This window comes from Mustela nigripes, chromosome 2 (genome assembly GCF_022355385.1).
Source record: "Mustela nigripes isolate SB6536 chromosome 2, MUSNIG.SB6536, whole genome shotgun sequence".
NCBI lineage: Eukaryota > Metazoa > Chordata > Mammalia > Carnivora > Mustelidae > Mustela > Mustela nigripes.
The window spans coordinates 18,325,768-18,352,444 of NC_081558.1; the positions used below are offsets into that span (position 1 = coordinate 18,325,768).

The 26,677-nt window shown below is 45.7% G+C and overlaps 1 protein-coding gene and 1 long non-coding RNA gene across 7 annotated transcripts in view; one reads left to right on the plus strand and one right to left on the minus strand.

Moving 5' to 3' along the window:
• PRKAR2A (protein kinase cAMP-dependent type II regulatory subunit alpha) overlaps nucleotides 1–26,677 on the minus strand; it is a 147,685-nt gene that overhangs the window by 17,925 nt on the left and 103,083 nt on the right. The window contains exons 9-12 of one of the 2 annotated variants that reach the window (XM_059389669.1): nucleotides 26,584–26,649; nucleotides 24,259–24,400; nucleotides 23,666–23,799; nucleotides 19,926–21,433 (exon numbers count right to left, since the gene is read on the minus strand). In XM_059389669.1, the coding sequence (XP_059245652.1) occupies nucleotides 23,666–23,799; nucleotides 24,259–24,400; nucleotides 26,584–26,649 (342 nt within the window). In that variant the 3' untranslated portion in view covers nucleotides 19,926–21,433. Of the gene's footprint in view, nucleotides 1–19,925; nucleotides 21,434–23,665; nucleotides 23,800–24,258; nucleotides 24,401–26,583; nucleotides 26,650–26,677 lie in introns of those variants that run through there. The other variant, XM_059389668.1, reaches the window with a different exon arrangement.
• The window catches only part of LOC132011296 (uncharacterized), a 32,090-nt gene continuing 9,834 nt past the window's right edge, over nucleotides 4,422–26,677 (plus strand). For 3 of the 5 annotated variants that reach the window (XR_009402356.1, XR_009402354.1, XR_009402358.1), the window contains exons 1-4: nucleotides 4,496–4,715; nucleotides 10,850–10,889; nucleotides 11,271–11,354; nucleotides 14,726–14,811. This is a non-coding gene — a long non-coding RNA (uncharacterized LOC132011296). Of the gene's footprint in view, nucleotides 4,469–4,495; nucleotides 4,716–10,849; nucleotides 10,890–11,270; nucleotides 11,355–14,725; nucleotides 14,812–26,677 lie in introns of those variants that run through there. The other 2 variants (XR_009402355.1, XR_009402357.1) reach the window with 2 other exon arrangements.

The window sequence follows — 26,677 nt, forward strand, 5'->3', positions numbered from 1 at the left end:
TCAGGGTCCTGGGATCGAGTCCCGCATCGGGCTCTCTGCTCGGCGAGGAGCCTGCTTCCCTCTCTCTCTCTCTTTCTGCCTGCCTCTCCATCTAATTGTGATTTCTCTCTGTCAAATAAATAAATAAAATCTTTAAAAAAAAAAAAAAAAGCCTATGTGAAAAAGGAGGTTTGAGAGAAGAAAAAAATTTAAGCTTCTTAGAAAGCTCTCAAGCTACTCTGTTACATGCTATCCTATAGACGTGTTTCAGGTAACTTGTGGGCTCATGAATTTAGAATCTGGGTATTTGAAGATATCAAAAGCAAAGGTAAAGAGGAGAAGGCAACACTGCCTTCACAGTCCTGAGCCTGGGAGTTTGCAGGCGGAAGGAGATGAAAGCAAGAGTACCCCTAACAGAACTGCAAGCTCTAGGAGGCCATCAGGATCAAGACCAAGCTGGTCTCTCCAGCCTGTCCCAGAACGGGCTTCCTTCTCTCATGGGTTCTCTCCTCCTTCATCCCTGGGGCGGGAGGTAGGAAACAGTCCTGACAACTCAAATTCTCCTGCCTCCTCCAGTGTACCCACAGCGCTTTGTGCCCAATCCCCACAGGGAATTAAGGAAGGATGGGTGAGAATCGAGAAACAGGATTTGGTAGATGGTTAGGTGGTGTACCACTTTTCTTAACCCTTCAGGGGTTACTGGCTCCCTGGAGAATCTGAGACATCTGTCTGTGGGTCTCTCCTGAAAAATGCACACCCTCACTGAACTCCACATACAGACTGGAGTGTGGGCACCTGTGGACCCTATCTTCAGAACCCAATACGGGGAATCAAATTAGAGGGATGAGTCAGATATTGAGCATTCCCACGTCAGAACAAAGATGTTTTGGTTCAGGAAGTCAGAAACAGCTCAGAAGACATTTCGCTGAGCTGCAGACACTTATATATAAGGGAATGGTCAAGCACTCAAGAAATAGTCAGCAGATAGTTGGGAACAATGGGATTGAAGCTTGAGTGAACCTAACGTGGAAACAGATTGGGGGGTTACCTATAAAGGAAAGACAAAAGACACTCTAAGAGTAATGTACAAAAAAGGAAGAACGCTGGGTCGGGGACCCCATAGGTGTGAACTGCCCGGGAGCAGAGGGTGTAAGAGGAGGTCTGTAAAGAGACAAAGAGGCAGAATATCTACAATCTCCTGGAAGTCACAGAATCTCCTCCCAGTTTCACATGGAAAATCTAGGGCTCACAGTTTTGGGACTACACGACACAGAGGGAGTCAGAGGGTCTTATACTGTGTACCCTTTAGGTCCCTGACAGACCTTGGGTTCATGGTTTGGGGCTCAGTTATGAGGGAGCCTTGGCAAAGCCTTCACAACATCTTCACTGAAGATATACAGGAGCGACCCTTTCAAACCCAGCCACCGTAGACAAAAGGTCTCAAGCAAAGGAAGTGATCAGCAAAAGCCAGCATAGGGGAAATCCGAAAGGATAAATGACAGTTGCTTCAACAAAACAATTACAAGAAAAACAGAATGAAAAAAAAAAAAACAAAACCCAAAACCAGAATGAGACTATATAATTTAAGAAACAAAAGAGATACTTCAATCAAAAACAATGTGCAGACCTTATCTGGATCCTGATATGAACAAATCAACTGTAAAAAAATTATGGGAAAACCAGAGACATTTGACCATAACCAGGTATTCAAGTGGGGAAAAAGGTATTATCATTAGTTTTTGTAGATTCAACGGGCGGCTCCTTTTCTCTTAGAGATACACAATGAAATACTCACGGAAAAATACATCCTGAGGCTATGCCACCTAAAAAAACTCAAGTTTTGTTTGTTTGTTTGTTTGTTTTTAAGATGGGGGAAGACAGGCAGTGAGATGAAATAAGATCGACTAGGAGTCAGTAACTCCAACTGGTGATGGATGACAGACCCAATCCGACTATTCATCCACTTTGGAGACTTTCTTCCTTCAGATTCTGAGGTGGAGTATAAATTCAATTTTGGGAAAAAGGACCTTTTCTTGCTACCAGAATATACTGCAAAATATAATACTACTGGTTACTTTTACCACTCGATATCCAAGTTGGCAAAAATAGAATTATTTAAAATACAAAAACATTTTTTAAAATGTAACCAAAGAAGAGAAATCATCTGCTTACCTTCCACTGTACAAAAATGTGTTCAATGTGTTAGGGCAACTATCTCACTAGGTAAAATAACTTAAAGGGAAAATTCTTCCCCAGAGCATCCTCTTTATGAACCAAACAATGGAAAATTTTCACCTCAGCAAGCTGGCCTCAGAGGCTCAGGCTCAACCCTGTTGCCTAGATACCAGTGACATCTCCAGCCCTTACAGAAAGGAGACTGGCTAAGGTTCATCAGTCAGCAGTTGCTCCTTCCTTCCTTCTACATTCCACTGCTCCAACAGACAGGGGGTTGGTATACATACAGTGTACTGGTCTGTCACTCGTAAAGCTCCAAAACACAAAAGAAGTCTATTCCGTCTGCTAAAGTGTATTGTACAATTATATCAACTCTGGTGCTGGTTCTCGTGCCCCTGGTTCCTAACAATTCCTATGAATTCTACTCTAAAGTCACAATGCAAATAAATCAGTTGGGAGTAACAGTTAACAGTCCAACTGACTCTTTTTCCAAAGAAAAAGTTACTAAGAGATGAACTGGCTTTTTATTTTTTATTTCTTTTCTTAAGATTATTTATTTATGTGAGAGACAGCAAGCGAGAAAGAGAACACAAGTGGAAAGGGGCAGAGGGAGAGGGAGAAGCAGACTCCCCACTAAGCAGGGACCCCCCCCATGATGCTGGGATGCCCTACGTTGCAGGGATGGGGGGCTCCATCCAGGGACTCCAGGCCCATGACCTGAGCCAGAGGCAAATGCTTAACAGACTGAGCCACCCAGGGGTCCCTCAACTGGCTTTTTATATTGAATATGATAAAGTATTCATTTTGCGGGCTTCTAATTTTGATAGTGGCTAAATTTAAAACAATAACACCACCACCCTGAAACTTCTCTTTAAATACTTAACACCAGGTTACAGGATGCAATTACCCAAAGTCCACAGCAGCAACTTGTGTAAATAAGCATCTGAGTTCACTTAAAATGTAACCCTGCTAAAATTGTAAATACTGCAAATATTTTAAATACTAGAGTTCATCAAAATTACTGTAATCATGATGCTTTATGAAAAAAGAAAATCACAGAACTGGTGAACTGGAACACTTTTGTTAACGCTCTTCAAAAGTTTCAGTACTTTTCCTTAAAACTATCCTTTTTGAAGACTTTATTTTGTTCTGGTCTCATGTACATTTTACTCCCAAAACGTTCCATTGCAAGCAGTAACTAGCTCTATGTCCCTGGTATTTAAGAGCACTAGGTTTTGCTGTTTTCTACCTTTTGTTTTCACAACGTCTGGCCTCATTTTTCTGCTAGTGCAGCTTTCTTAACAGAGGAAACCGAGTAATACAAATCATTAGGATGGGAGGCAAAAGCAGTCTTGAAGCCAATACGAAAGAAATGAAAGCTCCACCCACGGTGAAGCTTACCGCTATTAAAGAAGCCGTCCTCTGATCCATTTTAGGACTTTTTTGGATAATAAGATGTGCAGATTGCCTCACCAGACACCCGCTGACAGGCCCAACTGGCATTCAACGCTCAAAATGGCTGCACATCTGCCGGCCCCAGGTAAACAGCACCTGAGGCGGTGGGCTGGCTCTTCCACCCGAAGACTCAAGGAGAAACCCCCCTCAATAACCCGGGAGCCCGTGGACGCCGCTGTCCTGGGAAGTAAAGACCCAGGAGGTCTCCCCCCACAAAGACCTGGGGAAAGCTCCTCAATGACCGGGGGAGATTCCGCACGGCCAAGATACCCGGGAGACCCCCCCTGATGACCAGAGAAGATTCTGCCCCTCAAAATCAGGAGAAGCCCCCCCCACCGCCCAGTAACCCGAAGACATAACGCCTCTCTCAAACGACCGGGGGGTATCCGGCCCTACGAAGACCCGGGGAGATCTCCCCGCCCCCGGGATCGCGGGGGAGCCCCTCCCCAAATAACCCGGGGACAACCTAATGAGCAGAGACCTCGCCCCTGAACGGCCCGGAGACACCCTCCTCGAAATATACCGGGACGGCAGAGCTATAGGCTGGACAAGGCGGGCGTTACCTGCGGCCTCAGCCCGTCCCGCGGTGCTTCCGTCCTATTGTTTCTCTCCCATCAAGATGGCGGCGGCCGCGCTGAGCCCCGCCCCCCGCGCCTCGCTCCCGGAGCCCCTCGCTATTGGCTCGCACCGGGAGCCCGGCGCGTGGACTGGGCAGCCCGAAAAGCGCTGTTGCTAGGGCGCCGGGAACCTTGGCAGCGGCTTCCGGGAGGGGCGGGGCACGGGGCGGGGCACGGAGCGGGGCCAGGGGTGGGGCGGGACCTTGCGTGCCTTCCAGGGGGAGGATGGCCTGGGAGGTCAGGTGGGTGGTTGGGTGGACGGATGGGCTTTGGGCTTGTGGGGGCAGTGAGGGATCTCTGTGTGAACGGATGGCTCAACCAACTGTCCCATTTTTCCAGGGTCCGAGGGGTTTCCCGGGGTGTGGATTTTTCAAGGCTAACGTTGAGATGATCTGTAGCAAACTGGGAATTTCATCACCCTACCAGATGGATGGACAGAGGACTAGACGGGGATGGATGGAAAGACGGACAAAAGAGTGACTGTAGACGGTGAGTAAAGGAGTGGTTATATGCACATGTGGATAGATGACTAGATGTAGAGGGGAATGGCTATAGAGTTCTCTAGGGACTGGTAGGTGACCCTGTGCCCAGCCTAGGTCCTGCCAACCTCCACACTGCGGGTCTTGTCTAAGGCTCATTTGTCCTGGGTCCTATGAGATGACGAGAAGGGCTCCCACCTGAATGGATGTGAGTGAAGCTGGGAAATTGGAGGGAGGAGGGAAGTGCTACTGAGAGTGGACAGAGCCTCCTACCTGACCTGCGGTCTTTCTGTGAAGTAGGCCAACATGGCAGCCCCCTGCTGCATGTGCTCTGGGGGTTTTTAGAGATGTGCATTCATGCATATGCTTGTTCATTCAACAGGTATTTACTAAGCACCCATACTCTGTGCTGGAAATACAGCAGTGAACAAAAACAGTTTAAAAGTGGGGGGGGGGGCGCCTGGATGGCTTAGTGGGTTAAAACCTCTGCCTTCAGCTCAAGTCATGATCTGGGGGTCCTGGGATCGAGTCCAACATCCCGCTCTCAGCTCTGCAGGGAACCTGCTCCCCACCCCCCCGTGCCTGCCTCTCTGCCTACTTGTCATCTCTGCCTGTCAAATAAATAAATCTTAAAAAAAAAAAAAAAAAGGTCGGGGGTGCTGCCTTTATGAGAGTAGGCAGGAAAGCCTTCCTGTGACCAGCTGATCTCTTCTCTCCTGGAAGCACCTTCCCTGTGTGTTTCAGGCCTCCATGCCCTCATGCTTCTCACCTCACTGGTTCTTCCTCTTTGCCTTCTCTCTCTATCTACATTCTCTCATAACCTTATCCAGGTTCATGGCTTCAAATTCCACCTACACGCCCATCACTACCAGAGGTGTATGTCCAGTCCAGATCCTTCCTGAGTGCCTGACTCAGTGCCCAGCTGTAAACTAGGCATCTGCACTCACTTCCACTTGGCATCTCAAACTCAACTTGTGTCCCCCTCACTCTGGCTTAAAGGGATGGCTGCCTAGTCCTTTTGATTGCTCGGTCCAAATGCCTCTTGACTGCTTTCCCACTTACATTCAAGATGTCCTGTTTCTTCCTTGGCATCATTTACTCAGAATGAGAGCACTTCTTGTGCTCTCCCGGTCTAAGCCACCACCCAGTCCAAGCCACCACCATCTCTCCCTAAGGCAATGTCAAAGCCACAATCCCCTCTGCTGCCCTTGCCACCTTCAGTCCATTCTCCACACATCTGCCTATGAATACATACATCAGAATCAATCCTTCATGCCCAGCTCAGATCCCTGCAGTAGCACCTCCCCAAGAAAAAGTCAGAGCTGACAGGGATCCTGTGATTCCCCATTACTCTGACTGCATGTCCTCTGTTCATCTCCAGCCCCACTGCTCAGCAACCTTAAGTTTCTCACAGATCACACCCTGTGCACTCTCCTGGTTCAGGGGCTGGGCTCCAGGTGTTCCTGTACCTGCAATGCACTTTCCACAGATTTCCACAGGACCATAACCTAATGCCCTCAAAGCCCCCCATTTCAGATTGTAGCCTGTACCTTTCAGCCAGCACATGGGATCACCTTTATCCCTTTACCCTTGCTCTACTTTTTTTTCATAGCAGTTACTTTTCTCATGGAGGCATTCAATATCCTTATATGGCATTGCCTGGCTTCCTCCACTAGAGTAAGAGCTCTGTGAGGTGAGAATCTGTTTTAGTCATGGATAGATCCTGAGCACCTCAAATACCAAGTAAACTCCAGAAATACCTGTTGGCTGACCGAATAAGAAGGATGTCTTGTGGTATTAAATGATAAATTAAAATGGGGCAGCAGAAGGTTGGGGCAGAATGAGAATATCCCAGATCAAAGCTAGTCCTGGGTCAGGCCCAAGGCCCCCACACCCAGCAGGATTGCTACGAAGACCAGTCCAGCTTCTGCTCCTGTTCCCTGCCTGTACCCACAGAATAAAAAGAGCCCAAGAGGGGTGCCTGGGTGGATCAGTGGGTTAAAGCTTCTGCCTTCAGCTCAGGTCATGATCTCGGGGTCCTGGGATCGAGTCCCACATTGGGCTCTCTGCTCAGCAGGGAACCTGCTTCCTCCTCTCTCTCTCTCTCTGCCTGCCTGTCTGCCTACTTGTGATCTCTCTGTCAAATGAATAAATAAAAATCTTAAAAAAAAAAAAAAGAGAGCCCAAGAGGGACCAGTCATTCAACCCCTCACAGGGAAGTACTGCCCTACCTTCCTCTGTCCTCTCCCCACTCTCCCATTCCAGTACTCCTGTGTGTGGAGTTGAGGCTGGACAGGGCGGGGTCTCCCTGGGGAAGACATTAATTTACTCTTATATTTCTTCCATAAGTGCTAACCTGTGCTAGACACTGGGTACATAGCAAGAATGGACACAGTAAGAATTCGAATGATTTATAGAGTCCTTGCCCCACAGTGAGGAGTGTGGGGAAGTAAAAGATGAGTATAACAGTAAAATAAACAACTTAAGATTTGCCTCGGTGGGTTAAGCATCTGCCTTTGGCACAGGTCATGATCTCAGGGTCCTGGGAATCAGGCCCTGCTTAGAGCTCCTTGTTCAGTAGGGATTCTGCTTCTCCCTCTCCCTCTGCCCCACCCCAAGTCATGCCGTCTCTTTCTCTCTCTCAAATAAATAAATAAACTCTTAAAAGAAAAACCCAACTTAATTATGGACAGTGTGACTAATGGAGAAAAGGAACAAGGGTGATGTGCAGAGTATGTTGTTTACATCTGAGGTAGCAGGAAAGGTCTATCTGAGAAGGATACATCTAGCTAAGATGAACCTAGAGGCATGGCTAAGCAGGGAAAGATCTAAGAGAAGCCATTTCTGGAAGAAAGCATAGCAAGTGCAAAGACCCCAAGGACAGAACAAGCTTGGCATGTTAGAGGAATATGAAGAAGGTTCTAGGGTCTAATGGAAAAAATAGCTCAGAGCTCAATGGAAAGCTCAAAGGCATGAAGAAAAGACCAGGGATCTGGAGGCCAAATCCAGGAATCCTGATATACAACCAGGAATTCCAGAGGGAAAAATGGGGATGGATGAAATAGAGGCATGAACCAAATAAATTACAGAAGAAAACTTTTCTGACATGAAGAAAAAGCTGTGTCTGCAGATGGGAGGTACTAACCTCATTCCCAGGCAGTATGGAAGGGAAAGATGATAGTAAATTCTTCAACTCCAAGGAGAAAGAGAACATTGTACAAATTCATAGATAGATAGAACAAGTTACCTACCAAGGAGGAAGGGCCAACTGGCTTTAAACTCTCCCTCATAACATAGGTAAATTATTTGCCACTTATACGCAGTAAAGGGTCAGTCCTTATGCCTGGAGGGAAGAGGTAGCCATTAATGGAATGGAAAAAAGTACTAGAATTTCCAAATTACCAAGGGGAAAAATGAAATGAATGACCTCTTAGAGAAGATCGGAAAGTAGTAGGTAGTTGGTAGTTTCATATAGTTCAATGGAATAAAAAGATAAAATCACAAAATAAAAAACAATATACATAGGGGTGCCTGGGTGGCTCAGTGGGTTAAGCCTCTGCCTTCGGCTCAGGCTGTGATCCCGGGATCCTGGAATCGAGCCCCACATTGGGCTCTCTGCTCAGCCTGCTTCCCCCTACTCCTGCTTGCCTCTCTGCCTAATTGTGATCTCTGTCTGTTGAATAAATAAATAATCTTTTTTTTTAAGATTTTATTTATTTATTTGACAGATAGAGATCACAAGTAGTCAGAGAGGCAGGTAGAGAGAGAGGAGGGGAAGAAGCAGGCTCCCTGCTGAGCAGAGAGCCCAATGCGGGGCTCGATCCCAGGACCCTGAGATCGTGACCTGAGCCGAAGGCAGAGGCTTTAACCCACTGAGCCACCCAGGCACCCCATAAATAAATATTCTTTAAAAAATAATAAAAAAGTAAACATAAAGGGATTAAGGAATGGCAAACATCTTTGTCATACTAAACAACGATACCCTGATCCCCCATTAAAAATCTAAAGACTGGGTTAGAAAGACAAAAAAAAAGATACATACTGTTTATAACAAAGATACTTGAAACCACAAGAAAAGAAAATAAAGAAGAAAAGAACGAAAATAAAGGAGTTGGCAGAGAGAAAGATCAGGCCAGCATAAAGTAGAAAACAGCAAGAGCAGCCACACGACACCAGAGAAGGTAGGGTTTAAGGTGACAGGCACTGAGAAAAATAAAGATGGTCATTATCTAACAGAGGCACAGTTCATGAAAAAAATATAAAATGAAACATAATCATAAGCCAACAAACACCAGATACTAAGACTACTTTTTGTTTCAATCAGGAGCTAGACAGGATCAGTATTAACACTATTCTCCTTATACGATGCTTTAGAGTTCTAGCAAGTGGAGTAAGACAAGAAAATAAAATGTTTTAAATATTGAAAAGACAGAGGTTGCACTATCTTTTTAGTTAATGTCATGAATGGAAATCTAAAAAATCCAAAGGACTTTTTTGAAAACTACAATTAATAAGAGGACATGTTAAGGTGATCAATACAAGAAAAATATGTTAAAAATTTACTATGGGGCACCTGGCACAGTGGTTAAGCATCCGACTCTTGATCTCAGCTCAGGTTGTGATCTTAGGGTCGTGAGATCGAGCACCCACATCAGGCTCTGTGTGCTGCTTGAAGTCTGCTTGGGATCTCTCTCCCTCTCCTCTGTCCCACCCACTTGTGCTCTCCTCCTCTCTAAAATAAGTAAATAAATAAATACATAAATAAATATTTTTTAAAAATAAAGGAGCACCTAGGGACTCAGATGGTTGGGCATATGCTTTTGGCTCAGGTCATGATCCCAGGGTCCTGGGATCCAGTCCTGAAGTAGGCTTCCAGCTGAGCAGGGAGCCTGATGTGGGACTCGATCCCAGGGAGGCTGTTTCTCCCCCTCCCTCTGCTATTCTTCCTGCTTGTGCTCTCTCACTCTCTCTTTCAAATAAATAAATAAAATCTTTTCAAATAAAATAAAATAAAAATAAAAATTTACTCCAGGAGGGCCTGCGTGACTCAGTCAATTAAGTATCTGACTCTTGATCTCAGCTCAGGTCTTGATCTCAGAGTCATGAGTTCAAGTCCCACATTGGGCTCCACATTGGGCATGGAACGTACTTAATTTTTTTTTTAATTTATTAAATAACTAACAATAACAGAACTATAAAATCTTTGGGGATAATTATGGAAGGTATAGGAATTGTTCTAAGTGGTAAATTTCCTATAGGAAATCATGCTAGGAGTCTCAGAGGGAATGGGGTCAGGATTCATCCATCACTTGAGACTGGACACTTGCCACTCTGGACAAAATCTGGATTTATTAGCAAAGATGAAGAAGAAAAAGGATTGGGAGGCAACCAACAGAACCTCACAACATGAAAGAATGGTCAAGTATATCAGAAGGCAAGAAATGCAAATCAGAGTGAAAATGTAACAATGACGGGGCGCCTGGGTAGCTCAGTCGTTAAGCATCTGCCTTCAGCTCAGGTCATGATCCCAGGGTCCTGGGATCAAGCCCCACATTGGGCTCCCTGCTCAGCAGGAAGCTTGCTACTCGCCCTGCTTGTGTTCCCTCTTTCGCTGTGTCTCTCTCTGATAAATAAGATCTTTAAAAAAAAAAAAAATGTAACAATGGCAAAACTACAGAGAGAATAAGATGATGAGTGGTTGCCAGGCATTTGAGGGAGGGGGAGAGATAAATAGGTGGGCACGGAATTTTTTTAGGGCAGTGAAACTGTTCTATTTAATACTCTAATGGTGGATACATGTCATTATACAGTTGTCAAAACCCACAGAATGTACAACAAAAAGAATGAACTCTATGTAAACTCTGGACTTTGGTTGATGATGGGTCAGCACTGGTCCACTGATTGTAACAAACATGTCACACTGATATGGGGTGCTGATGGGGAGGGAGGCTGTTTGTTGGGCCAGGGAGGGGATATATGGGAACTCTCTGTACTTTCCACTCAATTTTGCTGTGAACCCAAAACCACTCTTTTATTTAAAAAAAGACTATTCAATTTTTTTTAAATAAAGGGAAATGAGCTGTCACTTTCTCTTTAGTACACCGGCAGATGTTAAAAAGAGCTGCACCAACTCATGTTTTCCAGGATGCAAGGAAACGGATTCATCCAGACATTATTGACAAAGGTAAGGCTGTTCACAGCCTTTTTGGGGAAGCAATTTGGCAAACTCCAGTAGAATAAAAATGCACACACTTTTGGACCCTATGGTCCCAAAGTTTGGATTCTCACTTATAGAAATGAGAGCACTGGGTGTGCCTTGTATGATCAGGGATATTTATTCATGCATCATGTATAGTGGGGGGAAAATTGCAAAGTGATGGCCTATCCACAAGGCCATGGTTAGAGACATTCTGGTACCTGCACACTGTTTCTGGCTACTATGCTGTATAAAAAATTCCCTAAACTCTCCTTAGTGGCTTAAAACAGTAACATTTATTGTGCTCACCAATCTGCCATTTGAGCAAGATTCAGTGGCAACTGTTCTTTGTGGCATCAATCTGGGCAGCTTGGAAGCTGGAGCTGAAATCCTCAGAAGATCCGTCCCTTGAAGCGTGTATGATGCTGGCTGTCAGCTGATCCTGGGGCTGAGGTAGGAACACCCAATATTGACCTCCATAAGCCCTGGGCTTCCTCCCAACATAGTGGCTAGGTTCCCAGGATGAGTGTCCCGAGAGAGGAAGGCAGGTGGAAGCTATATTGCCTTTCTTTCTTTTCTTCTTCTTTTTTTTTTTTTTTAATATTTTGTTTATTTATTTGACGGAGAGAGATCACAAGTATGCAGAGAGGCAGGCAGAGAGAGAGAGGAGGAAGGAAGCCCCCTGCTGAGCAGAGAGCCCGATGCAGGGCTCGATCCCAGGACCCTGAGATCATGACCTGAGCCGAAGGCAGCGGCTTAACCCACTGAGCCACCCAGGCACCCTATATTGCCTTTCTAACCCAGACTCAGGATATACACAGTAGGGCTGGCATATGTGTTCAAGGAGAGGGGAATTAGACTCCACCTTTTGTGGGAGGAGGATCAGAAAGTCTGGGGAACAGGTTTTACGTCTCCATTGAAAAGGAGGAATTAGAATTGCCACCACCTGAATTGGAGGGACTGCAAGAAGTTGAGATGAGTGGGAAAGATGCAGAGAAGTGTGTACGGAATGATCTAGTGTATACAACAAAGACAGACCACGCTGTGTACATGTACGATTGGCACTTTGTACAACACAGCTTTGAATTCCACTTATTTGCAAATTTTCATATAAATACAGTACAGTACTGAATATGTATTTTCCTTCGTCTAGCTTACTTTATTGTAAGACTACAGTATCCAAAAAAAGAATACAGTATACAATACATAGAACATACAAAACAGGGTAATCGACTGTTTATGTTATTGCTAAAGCTTCCAATCAACAGTAGGCTACTAAGTTTTTGAGGAGTCAAAAGTTATACACGGATTTTATTCTGTGCAGGAGGTTGGCGTCCCTAATCCCTATGCTGTTCAAGGGATTAACTGTATATATATAATGATTATGTAAGCAAGGAGAACTATGGAAACACGTACCTTTTTTTTTTTTTTTTAAGATTTTGTTTATTTAGAGAGCACGACCATGGGGAGGGGGCTAGAGGGACAGGGAGAGGGAGAGAATCTCAAGCTGACTCCCTGCTAAGGGCAGAGTCCTACCCAGGGCTTGATCCCAAGACCCTGAGACCATGATCTGAGCTGAAACCAAGAGTCGGACACTTAACGGACTGAGCCACCCAAGTGCCCCATGTCACCATGGTTTTCCAGAAAGTGATGATGATAGAAGGGAGAGGCTGGTGTAAACAAAAGAGGAAAAGATAAAGACCATGCTAAAACCCAGCAGTTAGGATGACTTATCCCTTACGCATTTAATTACAGGTGTTGATGCCTCTGTATGAAGAAAGTAGTTACCTATTTATTTATTTACTGTTGTTGTTTTTAAGTCAGCTCTGTACCCAATGTGGGGCTTGAACTCCTGACCTGCAGGTCAAGAGTCACATGTTCCACCAACTGAGCCAGCCAGGTGCCCCAAGAAAGTGGTTTTTCAGAGAGGCATGTTTAGGTGGTAACCATCAAGAAAATTGAGGTAATGACCACCTTACTGTAGGGCGCCAACAGTATCCTTCCTCTGGGCTCTGTTTTTTGGGAGTGGGGGTGAGAAATCACTGAGCAGAATGTCTGTTCTATGCATCTTTTTGTATTCATTATATTCCACACTTTGAACAAAAATTTAAATTTAGAAAAACAAAAAAAGGCAAAGCAAACTTTCCAGAAGGTTCTCAGTGGGTGGAGTGAAGAGATGGGAGAGGGATCCCAGCCCAGATCACTGGATGCTCGGCCCAGCACAGTGTATATATCTGGAGTGAGCAGCATGGAGAGAACACCAAAAGCCATGCTGCTTCTGGCAAAAAGCTCCCAGGGTGGGGAGCGGAATGGAGCCCTGGGACATGCCGATGTTTAACTGTAGTCTGGGTTAAAGCTGGCAACAGAGCTGAGAAGAAAACCCAGAGAACTAGATGTTCTTGAGAGGGCGGTCCTCGAAGCAGGAGAGACAGGTCCACCACGGTGACTTGAGCGGGCTCCGAGGACCACAGGGGTGAGCTATGGCCAGAATGGGAGAAAACTGTCCAGAAGTCTCAGGCTTTTGCTGTGAAAGGAGAACAGTGGGGCAGGAGCTAGAGGGGGACACGGAGAGCAGAGGAGCAGCCTGGGGGTTCTGGCCCATGTTTCTGTTTTTTTTTCTCATAGAGGTGAGGCCATTGCTGAGAAGGGCCGAGGCACAACAGGTTAGAGTATGGGCTAAGGGCCAGGCAGCAAGCCATGAAGGGTGGAGGAGGTGCTGAGCGGAGACCTCACCTCAGGGGTGTTAAGAAGCCAGGCCCCAGGCAGGAGTCAGCCAGGGTGAGAGAGGTTGTCCAAAAGTGGAGGGAGGGAGAGTTGGACCAGGAGGTAGAGGCAGCCTTTCTGTGCTAAAGATCCCAGCGGGGATCCCTTCTTTCCTCCCACACAGGCCTGGCTTGGGATTGGGGAAGGAAGAGCCATGGTCTGCTAGGGCCGGGGCCAAGGGTAGGGTCAGGAGGGAGTGCATGGATAGAGCTGTCCTGGGCTCAGTGATCTATCAGAAAACCCTTCCCTGCCTGTTTCTTAAATCAAGCTGGCCTTTCTCGCTCCACACCACCCACTCAGGCCCTCGGCTCCCAAGGGTTGGATGGGTAGTTCCCAGTCCAGAACACGATGTTCCCACCAGGACAGGGCAGGACCCAGGTCCCCCGCTACCCTACCCCCTCCCCTGCTTCCATAGCCCTGGGAAGTGGGCCACACGGGGAGGGGCTGGCTGCAAGTCATTCCTGATTTTTTGTTGTTGTTGTTACGGAACAAAAGGCAGGAAAATTACCAAGAAAAAGATCCCACAGGGCCAGAGTGGAGGCGGTTCCCAGCACATCATGCTGGATGCACACCCTGTCCCCACCGCATCCAGGCCAAGAAGAGCCTAGAAGGACACTGAGAAACTCCCATTGTGCTCGCCTGGTTTCAGCGAGCCCCACTCTGGCACGCTTTGTGTACCTTTGCCTCACTTTGTAAACCTGGCCCTGGACCAGTTCCCAGGTGCAAAGCTAGCCCTCCTGGGACATAAAACTAGTTATATCTGTTTATCAGGTATGAGAATCACTCACATAGGTTTTCATTTGGGAGGCCAGTTCTCTGTCAGGGAGTAGGGCCTGCTTTCACTGTGAGCCAGAGATGGCCAGCTTGAAGTGAGCACAAGGAGAAGAGTCCACACCAGCCCCTTAACCCCAGCCTCCCACCGAAGCCTGGCCTCCTGTGACTGGGCCTTGGTCCAGTCCAGGCAGGTGAAGGGTCAGACTAGAATTCCACTGGGCCAACACACATGCAGCCAAGGGCAGCGGAGTGGATGCCCTCCCATGAACCTGCTTCCTTCTTTCCAGAGGAGCTGGAGGATCTCCAACTCATCCTCATCTCACCAGTTTCAGCCCGGAGCTGCCAGCCCAGTGGAACCATCTTGAGTTCTGAGGTAGGGGCAGTGCCTGAAGTGGGGATCTGGGGGTCTGGTCTGTCCTCCAGCTCTGTCCTGGGTAGGAAAGCAGTCTGGCTTCCAGAGCTGCCAGGGCTGCAGCTCTCAGCGGGGGGGAACAGCCCCCCGTCTGGGGTCATAGGAGCCTGTGTGTGGCCTCATTTCTCATCCTGGGCCTGGGGCCACAGGACAGGACGCCAGGAGTCCAGCCTGGCCCTTGTGCTATTCCAGCTCGCCTGAATCAATGCACAGTGGCCCCAAAGGCCTCTGCCCTGACTGTTGTGCAGATCCAAGCCTCAGCTTCGGGTCCCCCTCTCCTCTAGCTGCCCAGGCTGGGCCCATGACAGGCATGGGAGAGTGTGCTGCGGGTGTCCCTGCATGCCTAGGCCTTTCATCTTCAGAATGAAAATGTCCAGTTTAGGGGCGCCTGGGTGGCTCAGTCGGTTGAATGTTTGCCTTTGGCTTAGGTCATGATCTCCAGGTCCTGAGATCCAACCCTCTGTTAGGCTCTCTGCTCAGTGGGGAGTCTGCTTCTCCCTCTCCCTCTGCCCCTCACCCCCACTCGTGCTCTCTCTCTCTCTCATTCTGCTCTCTCAAAATCTTTTTTATTTTATTTTATTTTTTTTTTCAAAATCTTTTTTAAAAAATAAAGAAAAAGGAAAAAGAAAGAAAAAAGAAAACGTCCAGTTTAACTATGCTTGGATGTTATGCTGGCAAGTGCTGATTTGCTTATCTGGTGGATCTAGACTTTAGCTATTCCTTTTTACCAGTTTACTAAGAAAACAAAACAAAACAAAACACACAACTGAACACTCCTCCCTCCTCATTCTGGGGGCAGGAGGACCTGGCCAAGAAGGGGGTTGCTGGATCCTGGCTTCCAGTAGCATACACAGCGACTTGTGATCCCTGGCTCAGTGCAGTTCTGCACAGGGAGGAAGTGGTGGGCTGATGGCCAAGAAGGCCACAGAGATTTGGCTGGTACTATTTTCATCTGTGTTCCCCAAGAGCTGGCCCACAATGCCCATTCTTCTGCCTGTCAGGATGGACTGATTGGTGCGGTCCTAGTGTCTGTGGTAGCTCCTTTGGTTTCACAGTTCAGCCTGGCCAGCCTCCTGCCCTGCGGTCTACAAATGGGCTAGGCACCACTTGACTTTACTTAAAGACATACTTAAGGGAGCCTGTGTGGCTCAGTGGGTTAAACCTCTGCCTTCGGCTCAGGTCATGATCTCAGGGTCCTGGGATGGAGTCCCACATCAGGCTCTCTGCTTGGTGGGGAGCCTGTTTCTCTCTCTCTCTGCCTGCCTCTCTGCCTACTTGTGATCTCTCTCTGCCTGTCAAATAAATAAAATCTTTAAAAAAAAAAAAAAAAAGACATACTTAAAGGGAAGCCAGTTGGGGCGCCTGGATGGCTCAGTGTATTAGGCGTCTGCCTTCAGCTCAGGTCATGATCCTAGGGTCCTGCAATCGAGCCCCATGTCAGGCTCCCTGCTCAGCCAGGAGCCTGCTTCTCCCTTTCCTTCTGCCCCTCCTCTGCTTGAGCTCCCTCTCACTCTTCTCTCTCAAATAAATAAATGAAATCTTAAAAAAAAAAAAAAAAAGACAAGCTCATTACTGGTTTTATAGGAGAGAAAGAAATGCTCCCAGGATCAAGGATTTTGGCTGGGAAAAAGTCAAAGAGGAAGGGGTAGAATGTCACACAGAAGAGACTTTCAGAAGTTTGATTTTTAGCCCATGACATCACAAAACGCAACCTAGACCCAAAACTCATCTCTGGCCAAGTTTCATCCTGATGTTTAGGATGACTAGGATGAAGGTGACAATTTCTTAGACATCCCTACCTGGAGGGGGTCTCCTTCAAACCTCAAGTTTAGGGGCGCCTGGGTGGCTCAGTCATTAAGTGTCTGCCTTTGGCTTGGGTTGTGATTCCAGGGGCCTGGGATTGAGCCTCACACTGGGCTGGCTCCCTGCTTGGCGAGAGGCCTGCTTCTCCCTCTCCCACTCCCCCTGCTTGTGTTCCCTCTTTCGCTGTGTCTCTACCAAATAAATAAATAAAATCTTTAAAAAAACCACCCTCAAGTCTAGTCTTTCTAGACTAGACACTTTTATAGTGCCCCAGATACTTGTGCAGCCAGAATTACACAATGCAGGCTAGAGCAGGAAGGGACAATGCACACCGCGTGTCCAAACTACTCACTTTATGAAGAGGCAGTGGCTGCCCTGAAGAAGGGCAGCGTCACCAAGGGCAACAACAAGGCACTGGGCGCATGATCATCCTTGAAATAGGAGAACAGGGCTGCTGTCTATGTGAGTCCAGAAACATGGAGGATAAGCTCCGTCATCAGAAGAAAGGTCCAGAATGCCCTGGTGGACCTCAGTATCATTCTTGATAATTCCTGTGGTTTAAACAGTGTCATGGTGTGCCTGGGTGGCTCAGCTGGTTAAATGTCTGCCTTTGGCTCAGGTCATGATCCCAGGGTCCTGGCATGGAGCCCTGCGTTGGGCTACTTGCTCATTGGGGAGCTTGCTTCTCCTTCGCCCTCTACCCGCTGGCTCCTGTTCTCTGTATCTCAAAGAAATAAAAATTTTAAAACAAAACAAAACAAAAAACCACAGTGTCAGGAATGTCCATAGGAGGTCATCAGAATTTGCTCCATGAGGGGTGTCTGGGTGGCTCAGTCAGTTAAGTAACTGCCTTCAGCCGAGGTAATGATCCTGGAGTCCCAGGATCAAGCTCCATGTCAGGCTCCCTGCTCAGGGGAGAGTCTGCTTCTCCCTCTGCCCCTCCATCCCTGTGCTTGCTCTCACTCTCTCAAATAAAATCCTTAAAAAAAATTTATTCAATGCATGAATAACTCATTTCTGACATTCTAATTCAGAAATTGGATAATACTCATCTAAATTCACAAGTCATTGCTCAGTAAGTTCCTGGTCTACACCCAGCATTTTATCTGCATATCCCTGAATAGCGAGGTAACAGTATCTGTGCCATCATCTGTGATGGGGCAGTTGTCCACAGAGAGGATGGGTATGGGTAAAGGAAGCAAAATTCATACTTAACACGAGGCCTTGTGAAACAAACACAGATTCCTTAATCACGATGTAAATAAACTGGTTTAATTCTGTTATTATAAAATAGATGCTCTAAGATCACTGAGGATAAGTACAGAACATACAAGAAGGCAAAGTCCTCATGTCACATGAACCCTTTGAGGCTGAGACTGTGGACATGATCTTATTGTTGTCCTGGCACTTCTTAACTGTTCATAGTGATACCACCACTAAAACTACAAAAGCCAAGTCATATTTAATTTTTTTATTTTATTTTATTTTTTTTAGATTTTTTTTTTAATTTATCTGACAGAGATCACAAGTAGGCAGAGAGGCAAGCAGAGAGAGAGGAGGAAGCAGGCTCCCTGCAGAGCAGAGAGCCCGATGTGGGGCTCGATCCCAGGACCCTGGGATCATGACCTGAGCCGAAGGCAGAGGCTTAACCCACTGAGCCACCCAGGTGCCCCAAGTCGTATTTAATTTTTAAAGCCTCGAAATAAGGCCTGTTTGGCTTTGAGACAGCTCAGCTACCAGTTTCTTGAGCTCTGTGGGCTATCTCAAATGTTCACCCCCTACTTGACTCTTTTGTACTACCAGGTTAAGCAAGATTAAACGGGAACATGATTTTGCCAAACAGCTTCTTTTGGTCACTGGGAAAGAAACGTTAGGTACACAAGGTTATCACAGAGTCATTGCTCCTTCTCGTGATAGCCATGCTACTGAGAAGGAAATGATAGAAGTAATCTTGTCAGACAGAGATGCCGTCTGCTGGGCTTCACTGGGGAGTTTATCTATCCTGGCAAGGCACAGACTTGACGCCCTTCCACAGCAGACCCGACAACTCAAATACCATGCTGGGATAGTTAATTTTTTAAAAATTTAAATTTTTTTTTAAAAGATTTTATTTATTTATTTGACAGAGAGAAATCACAAGTAGACGGAGAGGCAGCCAGAGAGAGAGAGAGAGAGGGAAGCAGGCTCTCCGCCAAGCAGAGAGCCCGATGCGGGACTCGATCCCAGGACTCTGAGATCATGACCTGAGCCGAAGGCAGCGGCTTAACCCACTGAGCCACCCAGGCGCCCCTAAAAATTTAAATTTTTAAGTTTGTTTTTAAAGATTTTATTTATGTTAGAGAGACAGCATGTGCGTGGGGGTAGGGCAGAGGGAATGGAAGAGAGAGAGAATCCTAAGCCACACCCAGTGTGGAGCCCAATGTGGGACTCAATCTCATGACCCTGAGATCATGAACTGAGCCAAAAATCAAGAGTCATATGGTTAACCAACTGAGCCACCCAGGTGTCCCTAAATTTTTTAGTTTCTAAGTAGACTCCATGCCCAGTCTCATGACCCTGAGATCAAGACCTGAGCTGAGATCAAGAGTCAGAAGCTTACCTGACTGAGTGCCCCTAGGACAGTTAATTTTATGTGTCAACTTGACTGGGCCATGGGGCGGGGATATTTGGTCAGCCATTGTTCTGGGAGTTTCTGTAAGGGTGTTCTGGGATGAGCTCAACATTTAAATCAGTAGGCTGAGTAAAGCACATAGCCCTCTCCAGTGTGGGTGGGCCTCATCTAATCAGCTGAAGGTCCAACCATAACAAAAGGACTCTTTCTTGAGTAAGAGAATTTTCCTGCCTGACTGCCTTCAAACTGAGATATTGGTTCTTCTTGGGCTTCCAGTCTGCTAACTTTCTAAAAGGAACTACTCTATCAGCTCTTACGGTTCTCAACCCTTCACATTTAGACTGGAATGAAATTATCAGCTCTCCTTGGTCTACAGTTTGCCAACTCATCCTGCAGATCTTGAGACCTGCCTGCTCCATTACTGCATAAGCCAATTTCTTATAATAAATTTCTTTACAAACACACACACACACAAAGACACACACACGGAGACACATTCCTTATTGGTTCTTATTGGAGAACCCTAACACACATGTCCAGGCCTCCTATCTAATTTTCAAGAGCTCACATCCCAGTCCCAGCAATGTATCTGCCAGATGAGTACTATGATGGCCTGGAACCTTAAATGAGAGGACAAACAACACAGGGCCACACTAAAAAGTCAGACATGATTTGTCAGCCTTTATTAACCAAGAGCAAAGCCGAGCCCTAGAGTTTCCTTTTAAAAAACCCAACCTTGTTTATGGCAAACAATGATTTAATTATATGTTCAATACTACAGAGCAAGACTTGATCACTTTCTAATCACTTATTCTTCTGAGATTAATATACAAGTGTAAAACGGTTAAAATAAGATTGTCCCCAATGATTTAAAAACAATTCCAATTGAAAGACATTTCAAACACAATGTGTAGAACTCAGGACCAAAAAAAGACCTTAAAACATTTTACCTTTGAGGTAGCATAATAATGCTGAATTAGATCTCCTTTATTACAATGAGCTTAAGAAAAAAATGAGGAAATCTACCTTTTGCTCAAGGTGGGCTAAATGGTTTTCTGCAAATCCCCCATGAGGTTAGTGACAGAATTTTTTTTCTTTTTTTTTTTTTTTTTTAAAGTATAAAGATAGCCCTGCAGTGTGTAAAAGGAAACCCACAGGGGAAGGCTGCTTCCCATAAAATAGACATTAGAATCATTGAGGAACGTCAGCAGTCAAGACAGGAGGAACAAGAGGTAATTGTAGTGAAAAACCAAAACAACTTGTATCTTGGCAAGACTGGTTTACAAATGTATGTCAAGAACAAAAATTCCAACATCAGCCAACCGAAAACAAAAGATAAAAGATGACATTCATGGGTCTTTTTCCTTTTTCTCTGTGCAAAAATGCTCTTTCACTTTTTCTAAATGAGAGAAGGCTGTTTGTACACTGTGACTTGACATGGAAATGCTTTGTACCCAGGGTGCCGCTGGGCACCAGTGGCATCTCTCACTGACTACCATTGTGAGCAGAGAATCTGGGCATTAAGAGGATGAACATGACCTCTCCGGGCCGGAGAACCACTTCTTGCCACTTTGCTGCTGAATTCACTCATTAAACTGCTCAAAGAAAAGCTGCACTCTGACTTCTGAGAACCTACTACAATTATATGTGAGACTGTCAACTAAGAGGACAGCACACATGACGCCCTTCTTCAGAGACTACGACCAAATGAAGAGGGTGGGCATGATAAACTGGGCTTAGAAAGAAGGATAATACTATAGGTTGGGCGTCAAGGCTCAAGGAGTATTTTCCACTACCCCAAATCCACAGCAAAGCCAGGAAAGACGGCATGAAGCTCTAACCCACGGAAGAGAACAACATAAAAAGGATCTCTTCCCAACACACACCTCCGCTCAAGGCCCAACCAAAAGTGCAGGGATTGCCGGGCATAATGTAGACACCAGAGCCCTCAGTCGAACTTGGTCTGCCACCTCAGATTCCCCACGCTGTGAAGAGAACCGGAACACTGTCGGACTCCTGGCACTATTTCACTCACGCTGGTCCCTTTAAAGTCTTCCTTCCTCAAGCCAGACCCCCAAGGGGCCCTGTATGCAGTGAGGGTCTGGACTCGTGATCCGTATGTCAGTCTGTAGTTAGAGCTGGAGGGCTTAAACCTGGATGACTTCTACTCTGTAAAACAGCGACCATCAGTGAATTGGGGGTATCAAAGAGGCTTCTGTGAGGGGGAAGACTGAACTGGGATGTGCAAGAAGGCCGCATGAGAAGGCCCATGCCTAACAGCCTGGAGGAGTGACTCAGGACACGAGGCGCCCAGCCGGCCCTGACTGATGCTGGCATGGGGGGTACACGGGAGCATCTGCTCAGTGTTTAAACAGAGTCCTTGCGTAGTTTGGGCTAGGCCTCTGTGACACCCCTAAAGCTCCATATACTTGCTACTTTTGGACGAAACAGGTGTGATTCTTGTCTGCTAAAGTACAAGATCTGCTTTCTTAACTTATTTGATACTAAAACAACGCCCTAGAAAGAATAACCTTGGAAAATCGTGGGAAGAAAACCACATGGGCTTTCCCAGCGCTAGCTGCCTGTTTTGGAGCATTAGTTACAACCTTTCATGATGCTGGGAGCTGCAATGCAGGTTACCTCGCTAGGGCAGTCTGAAGGCAGTCTCCTGCTTTCACTTCACAGAACACAAGAAAAAGGGAGACTTTGACCAAGGTTGTGGTGAGTCACCACTCTGGAAATCTCTCCACTGCACAGTCCATGGCAAAAAGCAGAGAGCCTGGCTTCCGTGGAGAATGGAAGTGACCATGTGGGCTCCATCGTTATCCTACAACAGGAATGACTCAAGCCCCAGCATGCAGTCTCTCAGGGATTTACTGAGTTATGCAAGTTTAAAAAGTAAATCATACTGGAAAGGGCCTCTTGCTTTAATATAAACTTGGCTACAATATTCAAATTCATCTCTATGCAAACTTCATACTGCTCTTAGGATCTCTGGTAGCATCTGGTTCTAAGTCATTCATCCTGAAATATATCTAGTTGAGATAATTCATCAGAATTCTGCTTGATATAATTAAAAGGTTAAAAAGCTTTGAAATACAAGCTAATTTACTTTCCTATGGGGTTAATAACTGGAACCCCAAATATCCCAACACCTTAATTAGAACTAGCTCTTTGCAGTAATTCTATGAAATGGTAAAGGATTCGATTTTTAAAAACAAAGAATTGATCTTCAGGATGAATGCCCGAGTCAGCTGACACACTGAAGCATATGAATAGGTCCAACAGGAGTTCCCTACATACAGAAATAACATTTTTTTAAATTTCAAAAAAATAGCTGCTTCTTCTTTAAAGAGTTTAAAAATTGATAGTTCAACAGCAAAGTTGGTAACAACACTGGAGTAGAAGGAAAGGGCTCTCTTTGTAGTATGACCTCTTGCTGGCACACTGCCATTATTGGCTGGTGGGGCAACTGGAAACAAGATGGCAGGAGTTGCCCAGGGAAGTATTTGGGTCAGATAAAGTGATGGCACATCCAGACCCAGGCTCCTCAGAAATGGACAGTAGTTCACTCAGGCAAACCACACAGAGATTAAATAAAACAAAATAAAATCTACTAAAACAAAACAGAACAAACCAAAACCCCCAACCCAGAAAACCTTCCCTGGCTCTCTAATACCTGAAGAATGTGTTGAACCCAGATTTTTTGCTTTAACACAGGTCCTCACGACCAATCAGTGCTCTGGGGTGCTGACCCGCTAAGCCCTGGGGTAGGGCCTTTCCCTCAGCATCGCTGGGAGTTTGGAGACAGCTGTCACGGGCACAGCTGTCTTGTGACAGTACAGGGCCTCAGGCCCACAGACCTCATACTACCTGCCGCCATCTTCTACTGTAAAACCGAACTACAAGTGTGAACATATGTGGACTTTCTCAAAGGACAAATGAGAAGATCAAGGGCTACAACATTTCCTCCCTCGAGAAAGATCAGGGGCGGGAGTCTACAGTTAAGCACGGGTCTGTGCAGACCTGTGATGACTTTCAACAGCAACAGTAGCAGCCAGAGAGGAAAGGAACATGATGACGCTGTGGACTTGGTATCAGGCACTTAAATTGTTGGAGAGACATGCCATTTTGAACCAAAGATGTGACAGCTGGGTTGGAATAATCATTATGAGTGGTCTAATAATGGGCTTTCAGAAGCAAAGTGGAGGAGGTGTGGGTTGAACCTCTGCCCATCTTTTAGTGCTGACTTTCAAGTTTTCTAAATGCCCACGGCCATAGCAATGGCAGCGGCGGGGGCAACAGCAGGAACGGTTCTGTCGTGTCTGTCTTGTGTGTGTGTTCTGTGGCTGACCGGAAGGTTTTGGTGTCACACTGAGAAGGCTCTGGGGTGTGGCACACCTACTGCCCGGGGTCAATCAGATCCAGGCTGGAGCCAAACATCTTCACCAGCTGTTCCTCGTAGTGGGAGATGTTCCTCTTCATGATGTCCATGCAGGGCCCCAGAAGCCTCTCAAATGCTTGTACATCCATCACTGCGTTGTTAAAAAGAGGCGCGAGAGAGAATGAATTCTCTACACCAATAATTCAAGTCACTTCCCTCACCCAAACCTTTTCTCACATATACCAGTTCACCTTAGGGAACCAGACTAGGGGAGGCTGGGCGCTGGGGAAGGATGGGTGTGTCTCTGTGAGGGCAGCCGGACTCTATCCTCTGTCTGCGACTTTGCAGAGCCCGACAGCACCTATTCACTCTGTCCCGATGGAGCCCCGGACACCTGCCTCCGAGACTGCCCGTCACAGGCTATCCTCACTCAGTGCTCAGCAGTGTTTGCTCAAGGGGTACATCCGCCCATTTTTAGCTGGTCCCACAGACTGTTCAAGCCTCGATGTGTGTGAGAACTGGTGAAATGAGTCGAGGCTTTCTGAGAGAAAAAAATATATCGCATGTTGGGAAAAAAAGTATTTGTGCAAGAAGAATTTATTTTTCTTACCTAAACATTTGACATCTCCCACTGCATAAGCCGAAGCAGCTCTAGGTTTGTTGGTGACCAGCGCAAGCTCTCCAAAGTACTGCCCCTTGTGGCAACGGGCAATCTCAACCTCCTGGTTCCCGCCATCCTTGTTGGCTTTAGTCTAGAGCAGATGGAAGACATGACCTAGGCTGATTTCAGAATCAAAGCTGAGCACGTCCAGTTACATGCACTTCCATTCCCTTCTCAGGACACTTAAAATTACTGAGAAATTCACTTTGCGGAGGCACTAACTGTACCATGTACACTGCACAGGCTAATTCATCTCAGCACTCTGGTTTAATTAGAGGAGTTGGCTTTTACCTGGGGCTTCATCCAAGCCCCAACACTGTTCAGTTAATGGCTAACTATCGAGAGGCAAGGAGCAGACCATTTTCTTTGGAAGGTTTTATATTTATCTTCCAAAGGAAAAAAATATGTATGTATTATAACATATATATATTATGTCGATATATATGATCATACTATAGTGTCAATTATATATTAACATAAAATACATATATTTTTAAATATATTATATACATTTACATTATATATATATATAAAAGAAAGCTGTCCTTTTGGTAGATGCTGACTTCTACTTCTACTTTTGCTAATTCCTGCTGAATGATGTCAACGTTTCTCTTAGGTAAAGTCACAATCCTGGGTTACTCCTTGAACATGCCTTTCTTGAGCAATATAGTAACAAATCTTTTTAGGTACTATATGCTTCTTAAGTTAATGGTTCCCTCCAACACCGCACACATATTTTTAGAAGAGCCGAGTGACTAAAAACTTTTCTTTATAATGTTCAACCTGGATATTTAGCGGTTTAACTCTGTATTAAGAAATCAAGCAAGGGGGGTGCCTGGCTGGCTCAGTTGGTTAATCGTCTGCCTTCAGCTCAAGTCATGATCCTGGGATCCTGGGATGGAGCCCCACATCGGGGTCCCTGCTCAATGGGTATTCTGCTTCTCCCTTTCCCTACGCCCCTCCACTTGTGCTCTCTCTCACACATAAATAAAATCTTAAAAAAAAAAAAAGAAATCAAGCAGGTTATAATTTGTGTTTATCAAATTACAGAAAATAATGTGGCATATTTTATGTAATATCTAGTGTTTCCTCTCTTTTTTTTTTTTTTTTTTAAACAAATTCATCTGCTAAGCTAAGCAATAATCTCAGGAAAGAATTATTGAGAATTACTGGTAAGAATTAGTCTCAATCTCTAAGAGTCACTTTGGGTTACATGCAGATAATTCCCTTTACACTTCTGCCCCAACCTGTTTGCTCCAAAGCTGACCTGCTCCATCAGAGCCAACAATCTCCTTCCAATTACCGTAGCATTCTCTAGGACTGCAGTTTGTGCCCACCTAGTTCCTTCTTTAGAGTAGCAGTTACCACACGGTCACATGAATGCCAGCCCCCTGGGGGATTTGTTATAATGCGGATTCTCACTCAGGGTTCTAGGGCAGAGGCCAAGCCTCTGGATTCCTAAGGAGCTCCCCCAAACCCAGGGCCACAGTGCTGCTGGTCCCACATACCTAATACTAATCCGTGATCAGAAGGTGCCAATGAGTATTTGAGAAATGTACTAACATCTATCACTAGTCCAAAAACAATCAGTAAAAGACCATAGATGTTTCAGTCTATTGTTTCATGTGAAACAGATCTATCTTTAATAGAGATTTAATATTTTTAAATCTATTTTTAACAGAGGCGGTAATCATGTTTTTCTTTCTCCATATTTAACTTTTACTAAAGATATTCTTTAAAAGGTTTCATATTAGGTTAGAATTATATTTAACTATTTTAACAAATTCTACATTCTTAAAAAAAAAATTGGAATAGGGAAATCTGGTGACGATGGATTTATGATGAAGACCACTCCTCCCACCTACTGGCCATCAGTTTTCCAGGCCTCACCCATCCATGAAATGGCACAGTAATACTGGTCCTACAAACCTCCTCCCAGTGCTCTAGAAAGGAAGCTTTTTTCATATTCAACACCCACGTGTATGCCTTTATCATATAATTCCTTCACTTTCGACTATGGAGTTTATCTTTTTCTTACTGATTTGTAGGCCAGTATTTCTCATGTTAACGATGCCACAGAGGCAAAGGCAATAGGAACAAGCAGAAATGCACCAAGTCCCCACCACTGGAGGTTCTTACACGTGGGTCTTTGCCAGTCACATACCTCACAGAATGATGGTTTGTTACACTAGACACACTTCACATTATTTAAAGCCAGCAGCTACTTTCTGGGCACGCACCTGACAGAACTTGCACCATCACACAGAGACTCACCTTGCTTCTGATCAGGATGCTCACCTCACCAGACTCTATAATGTAGAAGCTATCAGCCTTTTCGCCCTAGAAAGGGACAGAAGGTCATTAGAGC